General features: G+C 37.7%; 1 protein-coding gene across 1 annotated transcript; it reads right to left on the bottom strand.

The window, feature by feature from the left end:
- Window positions 1–6776: 6776 nt before the first annotated feature.
- On the bottom strand, window positions 6777–9423 carry LOC120442702 (nectin-3-like protein). Its single transcript, XM_039619758.1, has 6 exons — window positions 9254–9423; window positions 8674–9015; window positions 8183–8282; window positions 7816–7850; window positions 7682–7715; window positions 6777–7543 (listed from the first exon to the last, which is right to left on the bottom strand). Exons 1-5 carry the CDS (start codon window positions 9315–9317, stop codon window positions 7687–7689), a joined length of 570 nt encoding a protein of 189 aa, XP_039475692.1. The 5' UTR covers window positions 9318–9423; the 3' UTR covers window positions 6777–7543; window positions 7682–7686.
- Between the last annotated feature and the right edge of the window lie 10061 nt (window positions 9424–19484).

Below are 19484 nucleotides of genomic sequence, written 5' to 3'. Positions count from 1 at the left end.
CATGCATCCTCACAGAACTGGATTTATGATCTGTAACCACTATTTTTCAAGCAAATCTGTTCGTGGAACTATTTCTTTGAAGACTTTATATACACACAGAATTGGAGTTGCACGTAGTAACTACTATGATTCAAGCTCATTTTAGATCCCTTGATCCTACACTGTCACCATGACCGTCTCCTGCCCAAAATGTTGAAGTTAACATCATGTGATTAGTAGTCACATGTCTGCAACACCTCAGTAGTTAAAAAAAGCAACAATCAGATTATTACTTAGTGTCACAAGCTTGTTATGGTTTGCATGGTTCATCATAGTGTACTTTTATATAACCATTAGCACTGCAAAAGCAGGTTTATGAAATAAAAGTGACAAGAAATAAACAACATATATATATATACACGTTTATACACATATATATATATAAATAAACGTATATATATGTATATATATATATATATATATATATATATATATGAGAGAGAGAGTGCTGTCAGCGTTAATCTCGTTAAAATGATGTTAACAGCATAACTGCATTAACGCAGCAAATCTCCATTAGCGACTTAGCGTGGATCGCCCCGTGCGTGGGGCTGTATGGTGCTAACACGTTAACAGGCTAACCGCGCTAACGCGTTGACACCGTGCAGCCCAATGCACAGGGCGATGCGCCCTAACTCGCTAACGGAGATTTGCTGCGTTAATGCAGCTATGCTGTTAACGTCATTTTAATGACATAAACGCTGACAGCACTAATAAATACATATACAAATAACAAAGATTGAACAAACTATGAAATCAAGTGGACCAGTATGGCAAAGCTGTAATGATCCACTTGGGAAAATAAATCTGTTGGGCATTTTTCTTGGCCTTAAGACAATAATGCTGATTGGACAGATGCAAAAAAAACCCAACAACAACAAAAAAAAACATAATTTGCATTATTTAGTCAATATAAACCGCATATAACCCATATATGGCTCTAACTAGTGTTTTTAAAATGCTAAATTGCAAAAGTCTTACCTGGGAGTAAAGTAATCAGTGTCAATAGTAGTTGGGTTAATCTCTCGCACATTTTTCATCATGGACAACAAGAATTGGGCAAAAAGAAGATGACTTGCAAATTGCATAGTGTTGCTGATTTTGTCAACTTTCAAGTAAACATTGAGTCTGTCAGAAAGAGACAGATCTGACATTATGGGAATATGTGGCAAGCCAAGAAAAGGAAGAAGTATTTGCAAAGAGAAACACCACGAGTAAGTCTGAGTAAGCACAAAAAAGTTCTGCTTCCTCATCACCCAGTTTGAGTATTATCGGTTCATACATGGCACAATCATTCGGTAATTAGCCTCAAAGATGGGGGTTAGAATGGGCCCCCAATGCCTATTAGATTGTCATGAGATTTGTAATCATTCATTCAAATGGATGATCGCACACAGGAATACTCTAGATCTGGAATAAGCACTTATAAAATAATGTTAACACTGTTTAACGTGAATGTTAATATAACAGTCATGGCAAATTCATTTGTAAAGACGAACCGATCTTTGTGCTGCTAGCTTAAAGTTACTGTCACAGTTGTCACATGTTTCTCATACAGGAAGTCAGTCACAGTGAAAGTAAATTAGAAACTCATCGAAACATTTACATTATGCAAAAATTGCCAGACTATCGGAAGTGAGCAATGACATACCAGTTTACAGTAAACATTTGCTGTCCAAAGTTTTAAATACCTTAAAAATTAAAAGCCAAAAGCACATCTTTGTGACTATGTTGAAAAGTTCATAATCAGGTTTAGGGTCAGGCTACATTGTGCATTGTGACTGTTTCTCAAATACTTATTTTGCAAGTTTCTTTGTGTTCATATCTCAGGGTAAAGATGGTTTACAGTCTTACAGTCACTAATGTAGAAGCCCTTGGCTTGTGTGTACAGATCTGTAAGGAACGACGGTGTGGAAAATCCACACTTATCTTTAAAATTCTCTTTCCATTACTGATGTAGTCATTTTTACTTTGCCGTGTTAGGATCCTTGAGTTTGGACCCAGTGTCTTGAGTTTATGTAGGTTTTTTATTCATTCCTTTTATTCATTCTGTTATATGATTATACTTTGGTTCTTTATTGCTTGGTCCTTTGGTTTTTAGTATTTTTCCCCTCTGCTTCCTACTTTAGTTATTTTTGTTTCTAGTTCTTTGTTCCTTCGTCTGGTTAGTTCCCTTTTGTATCCAGTCTGTCTTGATCTCGTCTGTGTGTGTCCTCCCTAGCTTCCTTGTATTTAATCCGTTTTGCCTCCGTGTTTGTTTCTCGGTCTGTCTGTATGTGTCCGGTCTCCGTCACTGTATTTGTTTACTTTTCTGTCAGTGTCAAGTCAGCATTTCTATTTCCTGTTTTACTTTGACAGCTTATGTTTCTGTGTCGGTTATAGTCTCGTCTGTGTGTCTTCCCTAGCTTCTTAGTTTAGAGGTCTGGAAAGAAGCTTCACACACTAATTAAGGATTATTACCAGCTGTTGTCATGTGACAAAACAGAAATATTCTTAATCTTTTAACTTATATTATTTAAAAAATATTTGAATCTAAATATTTTACTGAATTTTTACAACACACAGGTCATATGCAGTAATCGAGTACGTAATCCAAATGTATATAATGACCTATTATAAAATTAAGAAAGCAGAAATATTTTACTGTTTGTTGCCATTGTACGGGACATAAGGAAGCTGGTCTTTCCATAGAAACACTAAGCCAGTGTCTAATTAGGAGTTTATCAAAAAGTATTTGGTGGTTAAAATGGGACAAACTGCATAATATATACTTGTTTATGTTTTGAATTCTAATATACGATTGACCTTCCAAAGCCTGTTCAGACCCAACCATGGGCCAGATGTGACCCGGAGGCCATACAGTGCTCAGGTATCCTCTGAACAGATTCATCCTGCCTGCTCTCCATCACTCCATCTGTATGGAAAATCTCTCTCAGCCAACAACTCCCCTGGCACTCATTCGCTTACCTGGGATCATCTGATTACCTGATTATTTTTTGGAGTTGTAGGTAGTTTTCCGTGACTTTGCACAGGCTGTAGTAAAAACAATTGTAGTCTTTTATCTCTCTCAGTATTTTGTCACCTTTGACTCTCTTGTGTAGAACATTGGTTAGCAACACTATCACAGTCCTGTTTGTGCGTGTTGCAGCATTTTTTACTGTACAAAAACCAAGCGTGGTTACAAACTTACCATACTGCTCTAAGCCTGACGAACTGTCTCAGTCACCTGTCAGTTTTCAAACGACATTTTTTCACAGTGTCAGTCTGTGGTTGTGAAAGTGCCTGCTCACTCGCTGCTGTCTGAGCACGTCATAGCATTTTTTTTTTTAAATAAGTCTTGGTAATAAAGTCAGTACTTTATCACCTTTGCAATCTGTGCTGTGAAAGTGTGAGCGATGTTTCTGTGTTCAGTTTTTATTGCTATTGTTATTAATAATAATTTAATTTCCTTAAACTGCAGAGTTTTGTCATGTCTTTGTGAAAGTATTGGCGCAGTAAGCTCTTCAATGCTGAACAGAAACTCAAAGAAGTACTTTTATTGACGTATACTGTTACATAAGTTTTTCCATTATATTTCTCTGACAATTATTCTTGTTAGTCATTTGATAGTACACTGTTAGATCATATTATTATATATCAAACAGATTTCACACAATTTATTTTAAAAAGCAGTGTGTTTTTCCACCACACTAGTTTAACTTTTATAAGATATTTCAGAAAGCAGCACTTGGGTTAGGTTGACTATTATATCCAGCAAGTGTAATTTTGTAAAGTTTATGTAACACACCAGCCCCCCACACACTGCAATAAAAATAAAAATGAGCACTGAAACTAATAAAGATGAAATGAGCAAAGCTACATTAGAAACATGGTGAAACTGAGAATTAACAAAAATGTGTTGACAGTGACCTCAAATCTTCCAATAGTTGCTGAGATATTTCACTATTTATGACAAAGTTTCATACATTTAAATGCCACAATTGTCTATGCTAAATATAATTGCACACTAGATGAGATTAATGAGATTTTTTTTCACCAAAAGGGTGGACAGATAAGTCAACTTCTAGTGTAGCTTTAAAGAAAATTATAGATATGTTTTGCATGATTTAGTCAGTGCATTGCAATGCAGAAAACTACAAGTAAGCTCAGATGAGATTAGCAACACCGCCTCATCTGAAGGCAAAAGTAAGACTAACAAACACTCATTACAACCAAGGTACACTGAAACACACAACACAAGACCACACCGGGTGCCACTCCTGTCAGCTGAGGACAGAAACTGAAGCTACAGTTCATATATATTGACAAAAATTGAACAAGCGAGGAAATGACGAGTCTTGGGTTCTGCTGTGGCATTGAGATGGTAGGGTCAGAAGTTGGCATAAGAAGAAAGCGTGGATCCATTGTGCCTCTTATAAATGGTTCTGGCTGGTGCTGTTATAGGATTAAATTGCTGTAGCATCAGTAACTTCAGGATTTGATTTATACAGAAAATGTCACCCATGATTTTTCTGTTCTTCTGTTTGCATTAACTGTAAGCTTATGTGACATCTGTCTAAATTCTCCTGATGTACGTTTTGCCTTGAAACATTTCCACTTCTACAGGATTGTTTCTGTAATTGCTCAAGGAAATTCACTCCCATAATTACGAGTTCAGGAAGCACCACCCTGATAAACACAAGATATCTGAAAACTCTTTGGGAACAAGAGAGAACAACAAAGCATCATCTGTGACATCCTTCATGACCAACATGCTCTCTGGGTGTCAACTTGCTGAGTCGTTAAAATTTTGAAGCTGGAAATCAAACATGTGATGTGGAATCTTGTCCGTGTATATGCTCCACAAGCTGGATGTAAGTTAGATGAGAGAGGGGAAGTCTGGAGTAAGATGAATGAAGTGGGTCAGAGTGTTCCCAGAGGGGAGAGAGTGGTGACTGGGACAGACTTCAGTAGACATGTCAGTGAACTGAACAGAGGTGATGAGAAGGTGCTGGGCAGGCATTATTTTAAGGAGGGGGAACTGGGATGGACAGATGGTGGTGTATTTTGCATAAAGAAAGGAAATGGATGTGGTGAAGAAAAGGGAGGAACTTAAAAGTGGAATGAGGTGCAATCTAAAAGCGATTCTCAGGGGAGAATGAAGCTAGACAGCATCGAATGGTAGTGTGTGTAGGATGACTTTGGAAACCAAGAAGAGGAAGAGAGTAATTATAGGATTAAATTGTTGGTTAAATGTTGCACAGAGTTTGGGGAGGAGTCTAAACAGGCTCTGAATGGTATGGAAGTGTTGCCAGATAACTGGGAAACTACAGCTGAAGTGCAGGATGAAAGGAAGTGAAGGAAGCTGCCTGTAAGGAGCTTGATGGGATCCTTGATGGTGGAATGAGTAGGTATGAGAAAGGCCTAAGCTTTTCAAATCCTGGGCAACTTCCTCAGCCAGTTATCACATTCACAAGATTTACGCCGCATCAGGGGATAAACTCTGACCCCTTTCTTGTTTGCAATCATGATGGACATGTTGACGATTAGGTGAGGCAGCCACTTGTGTAGACTGTGATGTTTGACTATGACATTGTGATCTATAGTGACAGCAGGGAGCAGATGAAAGAGAGCAGGAGACATGAAGAGAATACATGTATGTGAATCAAAGTGAGGGAAGTGAAATGATGAAAATGTAAGAACAGTGCACAAGATACGTGAAGAAAAGAGTGGAGGAAGGGTTGAGTGGTTGGAGATGAGTGTCGGGGGGATATGTGACAGGAGGACAGCAACAAGAGTGAAAGGTAAGATTTACAAGGTGGTAGTGCGACCTACTATGATGTATGGTTTGAAGACTGTTGCATTGGCAAAAAGACAGGAGGCAGAGGTGGAGATGCTGACATTTTCATTGGGAGTGAGCAGGATGAACAAGATTACAAATGAATATATCAGAGGGACAGTTCAGGTTGACAGTTTTAGAGATAAAGTTAGAGAGGCAAGACTGAGATGGTTTGGATGTGTGCAGAGGAGGGATAGTGGATGTACTGGACAAAGTATGCCAAAGATGGAGCTGCCAGGCAGGAAGAAAAGAAGAAGACCGCATAGAAGATGTGAAGAAGGACATGCAGAGGGTTGATGAAGCAGCTGAAAGAAAAAGAAGATAGTTTCCCATGTACAGTTTCATCAGTGATATTGTATAAACACATTTTATTGTTATGTCTGAATGCTATGTACTTTAGATTAGGCACACATTTTTTCCAGGCAATTTTCCAGACTCCATAAAGTTTGATTTTATGTCTGTGACACGGTTTGTACTCATTGGTTGCAGAGTTGAAGTCATTGACTGACTTTGCTTTGACATGCATGAAAAAGGTTTATATATTTTTTTGTCTTTTGCAGAGATGATTCTGTTATGAAAAATGCCTCAACTATTTTGAAAACGACACTAAGAGAGTTACGAATGATGTTGTGCAGCAATTCAACAGTCAAGTTTTTATTTGTATAGCACGTTTAAAAGAATGTCGGCCAAAGTAGTCAAAACAAAAAGAGAAATTCTAATAAATGAGATAAAAACATTACAAGACATCCATTTATACACAAGCATACTGTTATATGCAAATGTCTACACAAACATATATATATATATGTGTGTGTGTGTGTGTGTGTGTGTGTGTGTGTGTGTGTGTGTGTGTGTGTGTGTGTGTGTGTATATATATATATACATATATATATGTATTATATATGTATATACATATACATATATATATATACATACATATAAGCCTTTGAAGATAGGTAGGTTTGAGTTTGATTTGAACACTTCCAAATTTAAAGGCTAATTGCATTTCATCAATTCAACACATGAGGTCACTGTTGCGCTGAAGCTTGTTCTTCCACTGGCTCATGGAAGAAATATTCACAGCCAACAATTGATTTTGGAACCAGCAGCCAAAAGACTCAACTAAAACTTTTGACTGCAAACAGCCCTCAATACCTTTCACAGAGGTACAGCATCGGGAGAAACAAACCAGGCAAATATATGGAGCTCCGTGGTGGCCAATCATATATTGCAGTGACAACTCTAACACCCATTAAACCTTCCACATTTTGGGCCACTGCTGCCCCCAAACACCCTTAAGTGATGTCCCTTCTGGGAATGTGCAATGCAGGAATACTTCCTATGACCTCCTCTCTTTGGGCAAATTGTGAAATTGTAAATTGCATTACTTTTCTGTAATGCAAAGATTGGCCAATGTTTGCTTTAAACCACAGAACTAAGCATGCATTTACTACCCTTTTGGCAGGCATGCATTGAGGCAAGGAAAAAAAAGCTTTAAGGGAAATATAGACCAGTAGGCTTCTCTTCATGTATTCATTACTATGAAGATGTAACTGTTGTAATGAGTGATGTAAAAGTGTATCTTCATTTGAAGCATAACATCCTGAGTCTCTTTATGCTTGTCAGTGGAGGATGAGGTACATTTCAGGATGGTTTGAACTCGACATCACTGCAGAAAAGATCTTGTACCTGCACGTGTAACAGTTCAGTGCTTGCTTTTATTCTCTTTGTTTTCATCAGGTTGATTTCAAAGTTGTTTTTGTCAAAGTAACTGAATTATAAAAAATTTGAGCTAGAAATCTTAAATTAACCCAGCTGTGAGCTCACCTCTTTCAGTCTAACATCAGTGTTTCAACTGTATCTGAAAGACAGAATAGTTTTAGTAAAAGGAACTGAAACGAGACTAATGCCATAAAATAAACTGCTGCTCAGTATTAGAAATTCAGAGAAGCAGAACTCACCTGTGTAGACCCGATGCTCAAAGGCAGCCTTATGTCTGAGTGATAAAAATAGAGATTTGTGATTGGCTCTGGTTTCAGTGCCTGATTTCAACTGTAAATGTTTAGCAAATACATTTAAAAAATGCTGTTGTGATACTAATATATCATGATAAAATCCTCATCCTGGAGTTTTGTGATTGGTTACAGTATAAATACCTTATTTCAGCTGTGAATTTTCTCAGCTGTAAATATTGACTTAATGACAAATGTTGCACAGTAATATTTAATAATGACACATTCTTGGTCCTGGAAGAAATATGCTTTCTAACAGCTCACAGACACACACACACACACACACACACACACACACACACACACTTATACAAACCTTCTTCTTCTAATAATGAAATAAGTTGTGGCTATCATGGCCCCATTTATCAGCAAGAATACTCCAAAAGCGATCAGTCTTGGTAATCTCACCATCTCACCTTGGTAATGTTATGGGAGAAACACAACAATAAGATTGTAACCTCAGATACATGATGTAAGGTAATAGTTCTGTTGTTGTTATTTAATCATTCAAACCTACGAGAGTAACTATTTTTCAAACAAATCTTGTTGAACTATTTCCATGCAGCCTTTGTTCCTAAATATTTGCACGGATGTGACGAGGTTAGCACAGCTGCCTCACAGTAAGAAGATTACAATCCCGTAGTCCAAATGCATCTTTCCATTTAAACAGCAGACTCACCGTTTTAATTGTAATTTTCTTATGGGAATTAACAAAAGTCAAAAGTATAACTTTAGCAAATGTTGAGGTTTCTTTAAAAATATTAATTTATTGTTTCCAAATCAAACAGATCAGATAACTTTACTTACCTTCAACAACAAGTTTGGTGGTTCCTTCAAATTTACCACTGGGAAAGGTGGAAATGCTGCAGGTGTACGACCCCGCGTCTGCCATTTCCACAGCCTGAATCATCAACGCTTGTTCTGCCAACTTCACCCTCTGGCTCAGTCGAGACTTGGGAATATTCACCCCATACTGGCTGTTACAAACAATAATGGGGAAACCTTCTTTTTCTGGTTGCTGGAGAGTCCACTGAACCTGAGTAATACTTGTATTCTCTGGCTGCTGGATTAATTGGCAGGGTATGGTGACATCATTTCCAATAGATGCAGACATTTCAGCCAACATTTTGAGTTGTTGTGCATTCAGAACTGCCAAAAATAAATTGTGACATATTGACAAAAGGTAAGGCTAAACAGCTGCTTTTTCACTATTATTTTTTGCAATTACTTAGTTAACATTTATTCTAGAATAGACTGCGCACAAAAGACGCTGTGTCCTGACAATTTCTAACTGCTTTTATATTATTTAAAATCAATATACTTTTGATACATTTTTAACTTTTTTCAAAACTTTAAAATTGACAAAGTACAAACATGTGAGTCTTACCTGTGTGTAATGAAATGTAGATAAGCGTGAACAGCAGGTAGGATATTCTGTTGCAAATTTTCATTGTGCACAACAGGCAGTGGACAAAAAAGAAGACGTCTTAGGAATCACACGGTGTTCCTGATTTGGTCCACTTTGATGTTAACACACAGTCTGGCAGCAGGAGACTCAAATTGATACAACATGTGGCAAACACAGAGAAAGTGTTTGCAAAGAGAACCACAATTACAAAGTGTGAGTAAGCACACAAAGTTCCTCTTTGTCCAAACCAAAGAGAAGAACAAAGCAAAATTTAAATAAAATTAAAATAACACAACCAAAAGAGAATTTAGAAGTAAAAGAATAAATATAATAATTAATTGGAGATTTTGTTTTTTATTTTTGGTATTTTTATTTGATGGGATGGAAGGAAATAAGAAAATAACTGTTCAACAGATTGTGATGTGTAATAGTTCTGTTTAGCCATCTCAAGAAATTTGTAATTATCAAGTTTTATATATAAAAATTATTTTTTCTACAATTTAATTAAAAAAGCCAAACTTTAGATGCATATATTCTGTATGCATATTCTATCCAAAGTGGAATAATTAAACCCCTTTTTGACTATTATGACTTATACGTCAGGGGAAGCACCTGAGTTCAATTCCACCATCAGGCTGGGGTCTTTCTGTGTGGAGTTTGCATGTTCTCCCCGGGTACTCCGGCTTCCTCCCACCGTCCAAAGACATGCAGGTTGTGGGGATAGGTTAATTGGATAATCCAAATTGCCACTAGGTGTGAATGTGCGAGTGAATGTGAGTGCGAATGGTTGTCTGTCCCTGTGTGTTGGCCCTGCGACAGACTGGCGACCTGTCCAGGGCGTACCCCGCCTCTCACCCTATGACAGCTGGGATAGGCTCCAGCGCCCCCCGCGACCCTGAAAAGGATAAGCGGATGGATGGATGGACTTATACTTCATTAAAATCAGGAACCAGTGTCTCAAATCTTTAGAACATTTTCTAAGTTCCACCAAAACTTATTTACAATACAGAAATGTCCAACTTATGAAAAGTTTATTTATCTGCATACTCACTACTACTACATCAGTGTGCCACAGCATGAAGGTGATCAGGATGAGGCACTGGGTGTTTGGATAGAGGCCTTCAGCTCATCTGTAATGCGGAGTCGGGTGTTTCTCATCTTCCTCTTGATAATATGTTGCAGATTCTCCGGGTTCAGTTTATATATGTTGGATTCTACGTCCTGCTGGAAAAAGGAAATCGGGCTTCATAAAGCAGGTAAAACCATGAAGTAAGTGTCCTGGTAGTTGGCTGTGTATTGACTTCAGACACATCAGCAGACCGGACGGCACCCAAAATCATCACAGACTGTGGAAACTTCACACAGGACTTCAAACACTTGGATTCTGTGACTCTCTGCTCTTCATTCAGACTCTAAAATTTGATTTCCAAATTAGATCCAAAATTTCTTTTCATCTGAAAAGAAGACTGGATCACTGAGGAGCAGTTCAGTTCTTCTCCTCCTCAGCCCAGGTCAGACGCTTCTCACGTTGTCCCTTGTTCAGCATTACTGGTTCCCATTACTTTCCTGAAGATGTCTGTGTGTGGTGACTCTCGATGCACTAACACCAGCCTCAATTCACCCTTTGTGAAGCTCTCACAAGTTCTTCACTCAACTCTTCTTGACAATTGTTTCAAGCCAACAGACATCCCCGTCACCTTTCCAAGAACCCTTTTTAGGGCACTCATTAAAATACTTAGAACGTACCTGAAAAACAGTCAATATATTTTGGTACAGTGCTCTGCAAACAGCCTCCTTGGCTATGACCTTACCACCTTTGTGGAGGGTCTTGATGATAGTCTTCTGGACAATTTTCCCATTACTGTGGTGGTGTGTTCTGAACTAAACCAAGACACATGTTGTATTTATACTGTTTGCACAGAAATTCACTTAAATTCAAAATGAGCTATTCTAATCTTTTGAGATTTTGAGACTGCACCCTGCCCCCGACTCCATCACCTGAGGAAGTCATCATGTTTTAAGACAGACTCTGTTATTTAATCTGTTAGCTCCGTTAGTCTTGAGTCTTATTCCTGTCTATGTCGGCGGGTCCTTCATTTTCTTCTCCCGTCATCACAGCCAGTTTCAGTTTGGTTGCAAAGTATTGAGACTTGTATAGTAATTGCAAGTAGACTGTTTTGTTGGTGCTCAATTTTTTCTTTCTTCTTTTCTGAATCCTCAAACTTAACAGCAGCTTTAAACACACACAAAACATGTAATACGGGAATAAACTGTGTTTGTGAAAGTAAAGTTTACTGAACTTTTCTTTTTAAAGGTTTTCTCTTTGACTTGATTGTTGCTTGGTTTTATACTGTTAGATATGTTCAATCAAGGAATGTTTTCTTTTGGCTGCAGGTAGTTTTCCATGATATGGCACTGGCTGGAGTCGTAACAATAGCTGTACTCCTTTATCTCCCACAGTATTTTAATTCAGAACATTACTTAAAGATTATGTGAAAATCCCACCTGCAGGTGTTGCAGTGTTTTTTACTGTATGAAAAAAAGGGTGAAAATGTGGTTTGCAAACATACCACGCTGGTCTGTACCTGACGAACTGTCACCTGCTGGCTTTCGAACAGCATTTCCTCACAGTGTCAGTCTGTGGGTGTGAAAGTGTCTGCTCGCTCGGTGCTGTCAGAGCACGTGTGAACAAAATACATTTTTCTTGTTGCAAAGTAATTTCGAAGGCTCATTTGAGCTGAATTTGCTCTGTGCTTTTTCATACTGAAAGTCAGTTCTTGAGAAATTTGATTATCTTTATAATCTGTGTTGTGAGAACAGAGTTGTGTTTTCTACGTAGCTGTCTCTAGATTGGCAGAAAAAACAACTTGGTTCCTAAAGTTTGGACAGATCTGACAGGTGGTGGTTTTTTGAGTTTTTTGAGTTTTTCCTGTGAATGAGATAGCATGGGTGCATTACACAGTGTTGGAAAGACAGTGAAAAATGTACATTAATGGAATTTGTAGTTAAGTTGTATACATCCTATCATTACTTTATCATTTATCTTGACTACTTTTAGTCCAGCATTGACTAAAAAAACCATCCACTGATAAAAGTTAAACCAATAAAGACTTTGGACTTGATTTTATTTATTTTATTCTTTTAAATAAAAGTGTGACATCCCACACCTGCTTCTGCCGGAGGTTTCCTCCTGTTAAAAGGGAGTTTTTCCTTCCCACTGTCGCCATAGTCCTTGCTCATAGGGGGTCATATGATTGTTCGTTTTTTTCTCTGTATGTATTATTGTAGGGTCTACCTTACAATATAAAGTGCCTTGAGGTGACTGCTGTTGAGATTTGTCACTATATAAATAAAATTGAATTGAATAACCTCCAGATATTTTAGCAAACAACCCATGGATTTAGAACTATTAGATTATTATATAAAATAAATGTTTTTATACACAGTACATAAAACATACCACCCTCCACACAGACTCAAAACTCAAAATTACAAAAAAATATGGGCATTTTTGGCATCATTTACGACCCAAAAGCAGACATGTGCTGCTTGCATTATGTAGTGTTTATAATACCAAAAGATTCAGACAATCTGAAGAAAACTCTGTACGAAACAACCAAGCTGATAATGAGGACTGACCCATGTCTATGATCTTCAGACTCTCCGGCAGCACTGCATTAAAAGCAAGGGTGATTCTCACACAACATTTCTAGAAGTTGCTGTCTGTAGAAATGTAGGTTATCATTGCAAAGAAGAAAGCCGTATGTGAGCATGACCCAAAAACATCATCATCTTCTCTGGGCCAGTGCTCATTTATAATGGACTGAGGGAAAGTGGAACGGTTCTGTGATCAGACAAATATGTGAAGCTCTCTGAAAGTAACACTGAGAAGGCCTTGCAGATTTCAGCAAGACAATGCTAAACTGCATTCTGCAACTATTAAAACAAAAACTGTAGTAGAAGAATCGGAGAGTTTATCTCGTCTGCCTGCATCCTTTGGCAGCTGAAAACATTTTGTACATCATGGAAAGAAAACTACCACAAAAAAAGACCCAAAAATCCTTTTTAAGACATGAATGGGACAACATCCCTCTCACAGAGGTCCAGCAGCTCGTCTCCTCAGTTGCCAGAGGTTTAGTGACTGTTCTTCAAAGAAGAGGGGACGCTACTCAGTGGTATAAATGGCCCTGTCCCAACCTTTTTTTAGGCATGTTGTTAAAATGAAGTAAAAGTACATTTTCTCAATATAAACATTTCAGGTTTATGAGATTTGCATAGCAGTGCACTCTGTTTTTTTACATAGTGTCCCAATTTATTGGAATTGGTGTTTTTTCGTATTGCAGGGACAAAAAGAAGAAACAGCCACAGTGAGCTGCTTTCTGCAAGCCTCCAACATTTTATCAATGCAAATAACTTCTTCTTTTACCATGATGCAGTGAAAAGCTTCTATGGTAATCTCAACCACTACTGCAAAAACAAGCTGCACCTGATTTTAATTCTGCAGTGTTTATATTGTATGTATTTCTGCAGGAGATTTAAGTAACACAGCCAACTCCTTTTATCCTGCAGAGGAGTGCTGACAAATGCCACAGGATACAGAAAGTTATTTTTCCTTTGAAAACCATCAAAGAAGGAAGATGGAAAGAAGTTGAAGATTAAAGTGGAAAATTACACAATCAATAGAGAAGACACTGGGCAATGAAGAAACCAGTATGCCATGCCAATGCTTAAATGGCAAATACAGTGGAAAATTAACTTGGTTGCCTGGAGAACTGCATTTATTTATGATATGAAACTTTACTTCTGCAGCTTTAAATCAAATACAAGAAATGAAATGAAAAGATGGACTGTGTGGTTTGTAAGTTTTGTAAAGCTGCAGTCTGTTGTGAAGAACATTGCTCAGTATAAATGTCATAATCCTGTCCTCAGGTGTTGCGCTGTGAGTGTAATTTTTGATAAAATATAGTTTGCAAAGTTTCTGTAATGGTGCAGCTGTGAACAGAACACCATCATTATCACTGGCAATTTTCAAGCATTTGCTGTGTGATTTCACTGAGGCTATGAAATACTGTCTGCAGTAAACTTTTATTTCTTTATATATTTATTTGCTGTTTACAATATTAAGCTCTTAAATCAAAGCTTTTTATTTACTTTATTGTTTATTTTGACAAATTCAAGAAATTTCAATGCAGTGGTTTATGTGTCATTAAGTCCCATAGACAGTGCATAGATCTGCTACCGCTATACTTTTGTACATACTTATTTGTTGTTGCTGCTGATACTGCTGATGCTACTGGTGCGTAAATTTTCCATTTTCACAGACCTTACTAATTCTGTGGTTTCTCTTTTCTGGTATGATGAGTTCTGTTTTGACAGGAAATAGATGGCAAAGATAAGACTGGTGGTTTGAAGGGAATGATTTTGAAATAGATTTACAATAACTCTAAGAAAGTCACCCAGGAACCAGAGACTTTTGGGCATTTCTGCTTAAAAGTTACAAACATTCTCACAACATCTCGGCAGACTTTTTAAAGTTTAATTTCATAAATTAATTTAGCTTTCTGAAAGCGCCATCATGACAGGTAGCTGTGTGGTCTGTATTTATAAGGCATAATACATTAGGATACATTGAAACTGTGAGTATTTGAACAACAATGATATACAAAAAAAAGAGATGTTAATTGATATTTTGCTCCCAATATAATTTGAGAAATTTCTCCATTGTTATTGATTTGGTACTGCACAATTATTTTTAATGATCACAATACTGGTCTTCATATCTGTAGGGATTAATGCAGCATATTAACAGCAAATTAAAGGCATTCAGTGACCAAGACCAAGACAGCGTGTTGTTCATCATTTCACCACACGAGGTCCCTGTTGTATTGGCGGGTTGCTGCATTACTGGCCTAAAGAAGGGGAAACTCACAGCCATCAGTTAAGTTGACAGCTGGGCTTGAAAGTGCCCACTTTCTGAACGGGACAACTCTTATTGTTAGATCGCATTGTTTTGTTTTTTAACAACAATTTAAAAAAAAAAAAAAGACTCATCTAAAACTTAATTGCACATGATTTGAATTCTGACAAAAGTTAAGACACTGTGTAAAATGTAAATATTACAAACAGAATGCAAGGGCCTGAAAATGTCGGCTTTTACACTGTGTAGCTTCTCCTCTTAACAACAGTCCATAAACATTTGGGAACTGAGGAAACCAGCTGCTGGGCTCATGGGAGAGGAATGTTGTCCCATTTTTGTCACATATATTTATTTTCTAGCTGCTCAACCTTCTTTGTTGTATTTTTCATTTCATAATGCACCAAATGTGTTCACCCAAAAAAAGAAGCCACTGATGACCTCATTTATTGAGATGACAACTCACACCCCACTTCCACATACAGTCCACCACCACTGCCCACAACAACCCCTTAAGTGCTGTCCCTTCAGCTATGAGTGATATCACAACAGTTGCTATAACTCTTCTCTTTTGGCTCATTGTAAAATTTCAAAACGATGAGTCTTACTGTAATGTTAAGCCTAATGTTTTATTAATGCTTGCTCTAAACCACAGAACCAAGCACACATCTGTTACAGTTCTGACAGACTTGCATTGAGACAGAGTTTGATGGGTTTTTTTAAGGCTTACTTAAGCCTAAGGTTTACTTAATTATTAATATCTATGATGATGTGATAGTAAATAAAAAGATAATGATACACAAACTTACATCCAGCATCTGTAGGGCCTTATCCCATCACCAAGAAAAAGAACAGAGCTATAATTGCTTGATTGTATCTCTCTTTAAAGTGCGACACCCTCAGTCTCAATCTGCATCACTCTGGAAAGGATCTTGCACCTGCATGTGTAATAATTCAGAGCTTAGTTTTGTTTTCTTTGTTCTCATCAAAGTTGGCTTGAAATTTCTTTTATTGTTCAAGCGGCTGAATCATCTGAACAATCAGAATTTGAACAAGAAGACTTAAACCTGTCAAATCAACTGTGAGCTCACCTCTTTCAGTCACACATCACTGCATCGACTGTATCCGGGAGACAGAACGGATTTAATAAAAGGAACTGAACTTGCTACTGCAGTTAGAAACTGGGAAAAGAGGAACTCACCAGTACGGTCTGACGAAAGATGTCTGATGTCTGAGTGATGAAAATAAAGTTAGTTACAGCTTGACTATCTGAGTTCAGCTAAACGTGTTTAATGTATAAAAATCCTGTCATGTTACTAATATATCATCATAAAATCCTGATGCCAGACAAATTATATCCTTTCAAACTTGCACACACACTTGTATCCACCTCATTCTGATAACAGGAACATGCATTGTGGCTACTGTGATCACTATTATCAGCTCAAACAGTCCAGCAGCGATCATCTTTGGTAATATCACCATCTGTTTTGGCTGTTCTGGGGGAGGACACGTGACAGTAAGACTTAAACTTCAGTCATTTCATGATAAATTTAAATACCAGCTCACAGTGTTTTATTGCTATTTAATGACAAATTAAACTTATGTGAGTCTTGCCTCTGGAATTAAAACCAGTGGTGGATGCACTGGTCACAGACCCAACTCTGGCTGCTCCAACCAGTTGTTGAAGCCCAGTAACTCCTGTTATTCAAGCAAATCTTTTTGTAAAACCATTTCTATGGTGCCTTTGTCCTTATACAGACATTTTTTTCTGGGACAGCTGTGACTCGGGAGATAGAGCAAGTTGTCCCCCAAGCAGCTAGACAGTCATCCAATCCCCAGCTTTCCCAGTCTACATGCTGAAGTGTCCATGGGCAAGATTCAGAACCCCAAACTGCACTTCCTCCCATTGTCCAAAAACATTCATGTTAGGTAATTTGGTGATTCTAAACTGGCCATGGATGTGAGGTAGATGAATGCTTTAAGTGTATGTATCAACTCAGTATTACATAATAACAGACATATTATATATGGGTCATCATGGTGTAGTCCCACTAGGAGAAATACCTACATGTTACTTTTTTAAAGTATAAAGTAACTATTCGGCAAAAAGATTTTAGCCAGGAAGGAAAAATGTAACAGAACATAAATAAAAGTGTGTTCCACTCTGGTGTCAGTAATTGTTTCAGTCTGGCCACCCTTGTATAGATTGTCTGCCGTTGAGTACAATTAATTTTGACAAGGCACTACTCGGGCAGGTTGCATACGATACGTCACTTAGCTTTAACAACCAGTTTAGTGGTTCCTTCAAATTTACCACTGGGAAAGATGACAATGCTGCAGGTGTACGACCCAGCATCTGCAATTTCCACAGTCTGCTAATTATCGATTGTCCTGCCAACTTCACCCTCTCGCTCAGTGGAGAATTGGGAATATTTACCCCAAACTGGTTGTTAGAAATAATGACGAGGACCCTATTTCCTTCTGTCCCCTCTGGCTGCAGGAGAGACCACTGAACCTGAGTAATTTTTGTATTGTTTGGCTCTTGGATAAATTGGCAGAGCAGGGTGGCATTGTTCTCAGTGGATGCATTAACTTCAGGCAGGACTTTGAGTTGCTGTGTGTCCAGAACTGCCAAAAATAAATTATGACAAGATGGCATATACTGCATTTTTGTTAATTTTATTATTTATTTAACGTTTACTCTGGAAAAATCCCATGCATTGAATGTTTTTATCTGCATTGAATGTTGTATCCTGAGCTGAGCTGTGATTGTAATGTTTCTTGACACTCTTTGCTGTCATTTCCATTATTTCAAGTCAATTTAAACTGCATAAATCTGCTCTAATTCGTTTTTTTAAAACTCAAAATTGCCCGAGTATAACCACAAGAGTCTTACGTGGAAGTAATGTAATGTAAATCAGCATGAGCAGTAGGTAGGATGATCTGTTGTAAATTTTCATTGTGCACAACGGGAAATGGACACAAAAAAAAGAAAAGAAAATTCCTTACAACTCACACCTTGTTCCTGGTTTTGTTAAAAATTTGCAAAGAAGGTGTTTTTAGTACAATTCTGCTTAACTCTGCTCGGGTAAAAGATGAAAACATGAAGTTTGGCAGCAGGAGACGGGACACACAAAAAGAAAAAGTGTTTGCCAGCTTCTCTTCCTCCAAACCAATCAGACAAACAAAGAAAAGTAATAAAAAAATAACACAACCAGGATGTATTATTTATTCTGGTAACTATTTGATAGTAGCAGAGACTGAGACCAGAACTGTTGTTCACAGAGAACAAGCTTGACTTGGAAAACCCTGTTAAGCTGTTTTTAGTTTGTTTGTTTTTTAACTGGAAGTCACAATGTGCCACATGTAAAACATGTACTCCTGTTTCCTGTTCTGGTGCCAGGTTTTGAGGCTTGTACAGTGTTAGAGGGTTTGTGAGTAGACAGGAAGGCTACATGACAGCAGCCTGATTGTGAAACCGTAAACTTGACTGGACTGTTACTCTGGGTTTTGTTCTTATGAATTAGGTGCCTGCTTATCTCCATATCATACAATATGTTCAAAAACCCAGGACTGTTTTCTGTAAGTGTGTAGGCAGGCTGTAGTAATAACAACAGTCGTCTTTTATCTCTCCACAGTCATTTCGGTTGAACATTTGTGTAATGATCATGTACAGTCCTGTCTGCAGGTGTTGCAGTATTTTTTTTTTTTTTTTTTTTTTAGCAGGAGAGGAAAAAAATGGGTGAAAATGTGGTTTGCAAACATACCATACTGGTCTATACCTTACGAACTGTCACCTGCTGGTTTTCAAACAGCATTTCCCCACAGTGTCAGTCTGTGGGTGTGATATGAAAGTGTCTGCTCACTCTGTGTTGTCAGAGCATGTGTGAACAAAATCAGTTTTTCTTGCTGTAAACTAGTTTGACAGCTCATTTGAATCTGATGTGTTTTCTTTAATACTGAAAGTCAGTTCTCGAGAAATCTGATTATCTTTACAATCTGTGCTGCGAACGTAAAGCTGTTGTTTCTTTTTGTGTTGTTTTTTTCTCTGTGTAACAGTCTCTAGATTGGCTGTATAACAGAACTTTGTTGCTAAAAAAGAAAAAAAAGTTTTGACAGATCTGACAGGTGGTGATTTATTCTCTTCTTGAACTCAGAGTTTTGTCTTGTCCGTGAGAAAGTGTGGAGGGAGTGCATTATTCAGTGCTGGACAGAAACTGCAAAGAGTACATTCATTTAAGTGTATGCACTATTTACATTTTGCACTTGTGCTAGTACTTGAAATGTAAGTTC

The sequence above is a fragment of the Oreochromis aureus genome, linkage group 11, assembly GCF_013358895.1.
Source record: "Oreochromis aureus strain Israel breed Guangdong linkage group 11, ZZ_aureus, whole genome shotgun sequence".
Classification (NCBI taxonomy): domain Eukaryota; kingdom Metazoa; phylum Chordata; class Actinopteri; order Cichliformes; family Cichlidae; genus Oreochromis; species Oreochromis aureus.
Note: the sequence above shows the minus strand (reverse complement) of the source record. Positions and strands in the feature narration are given on the sequence as shown.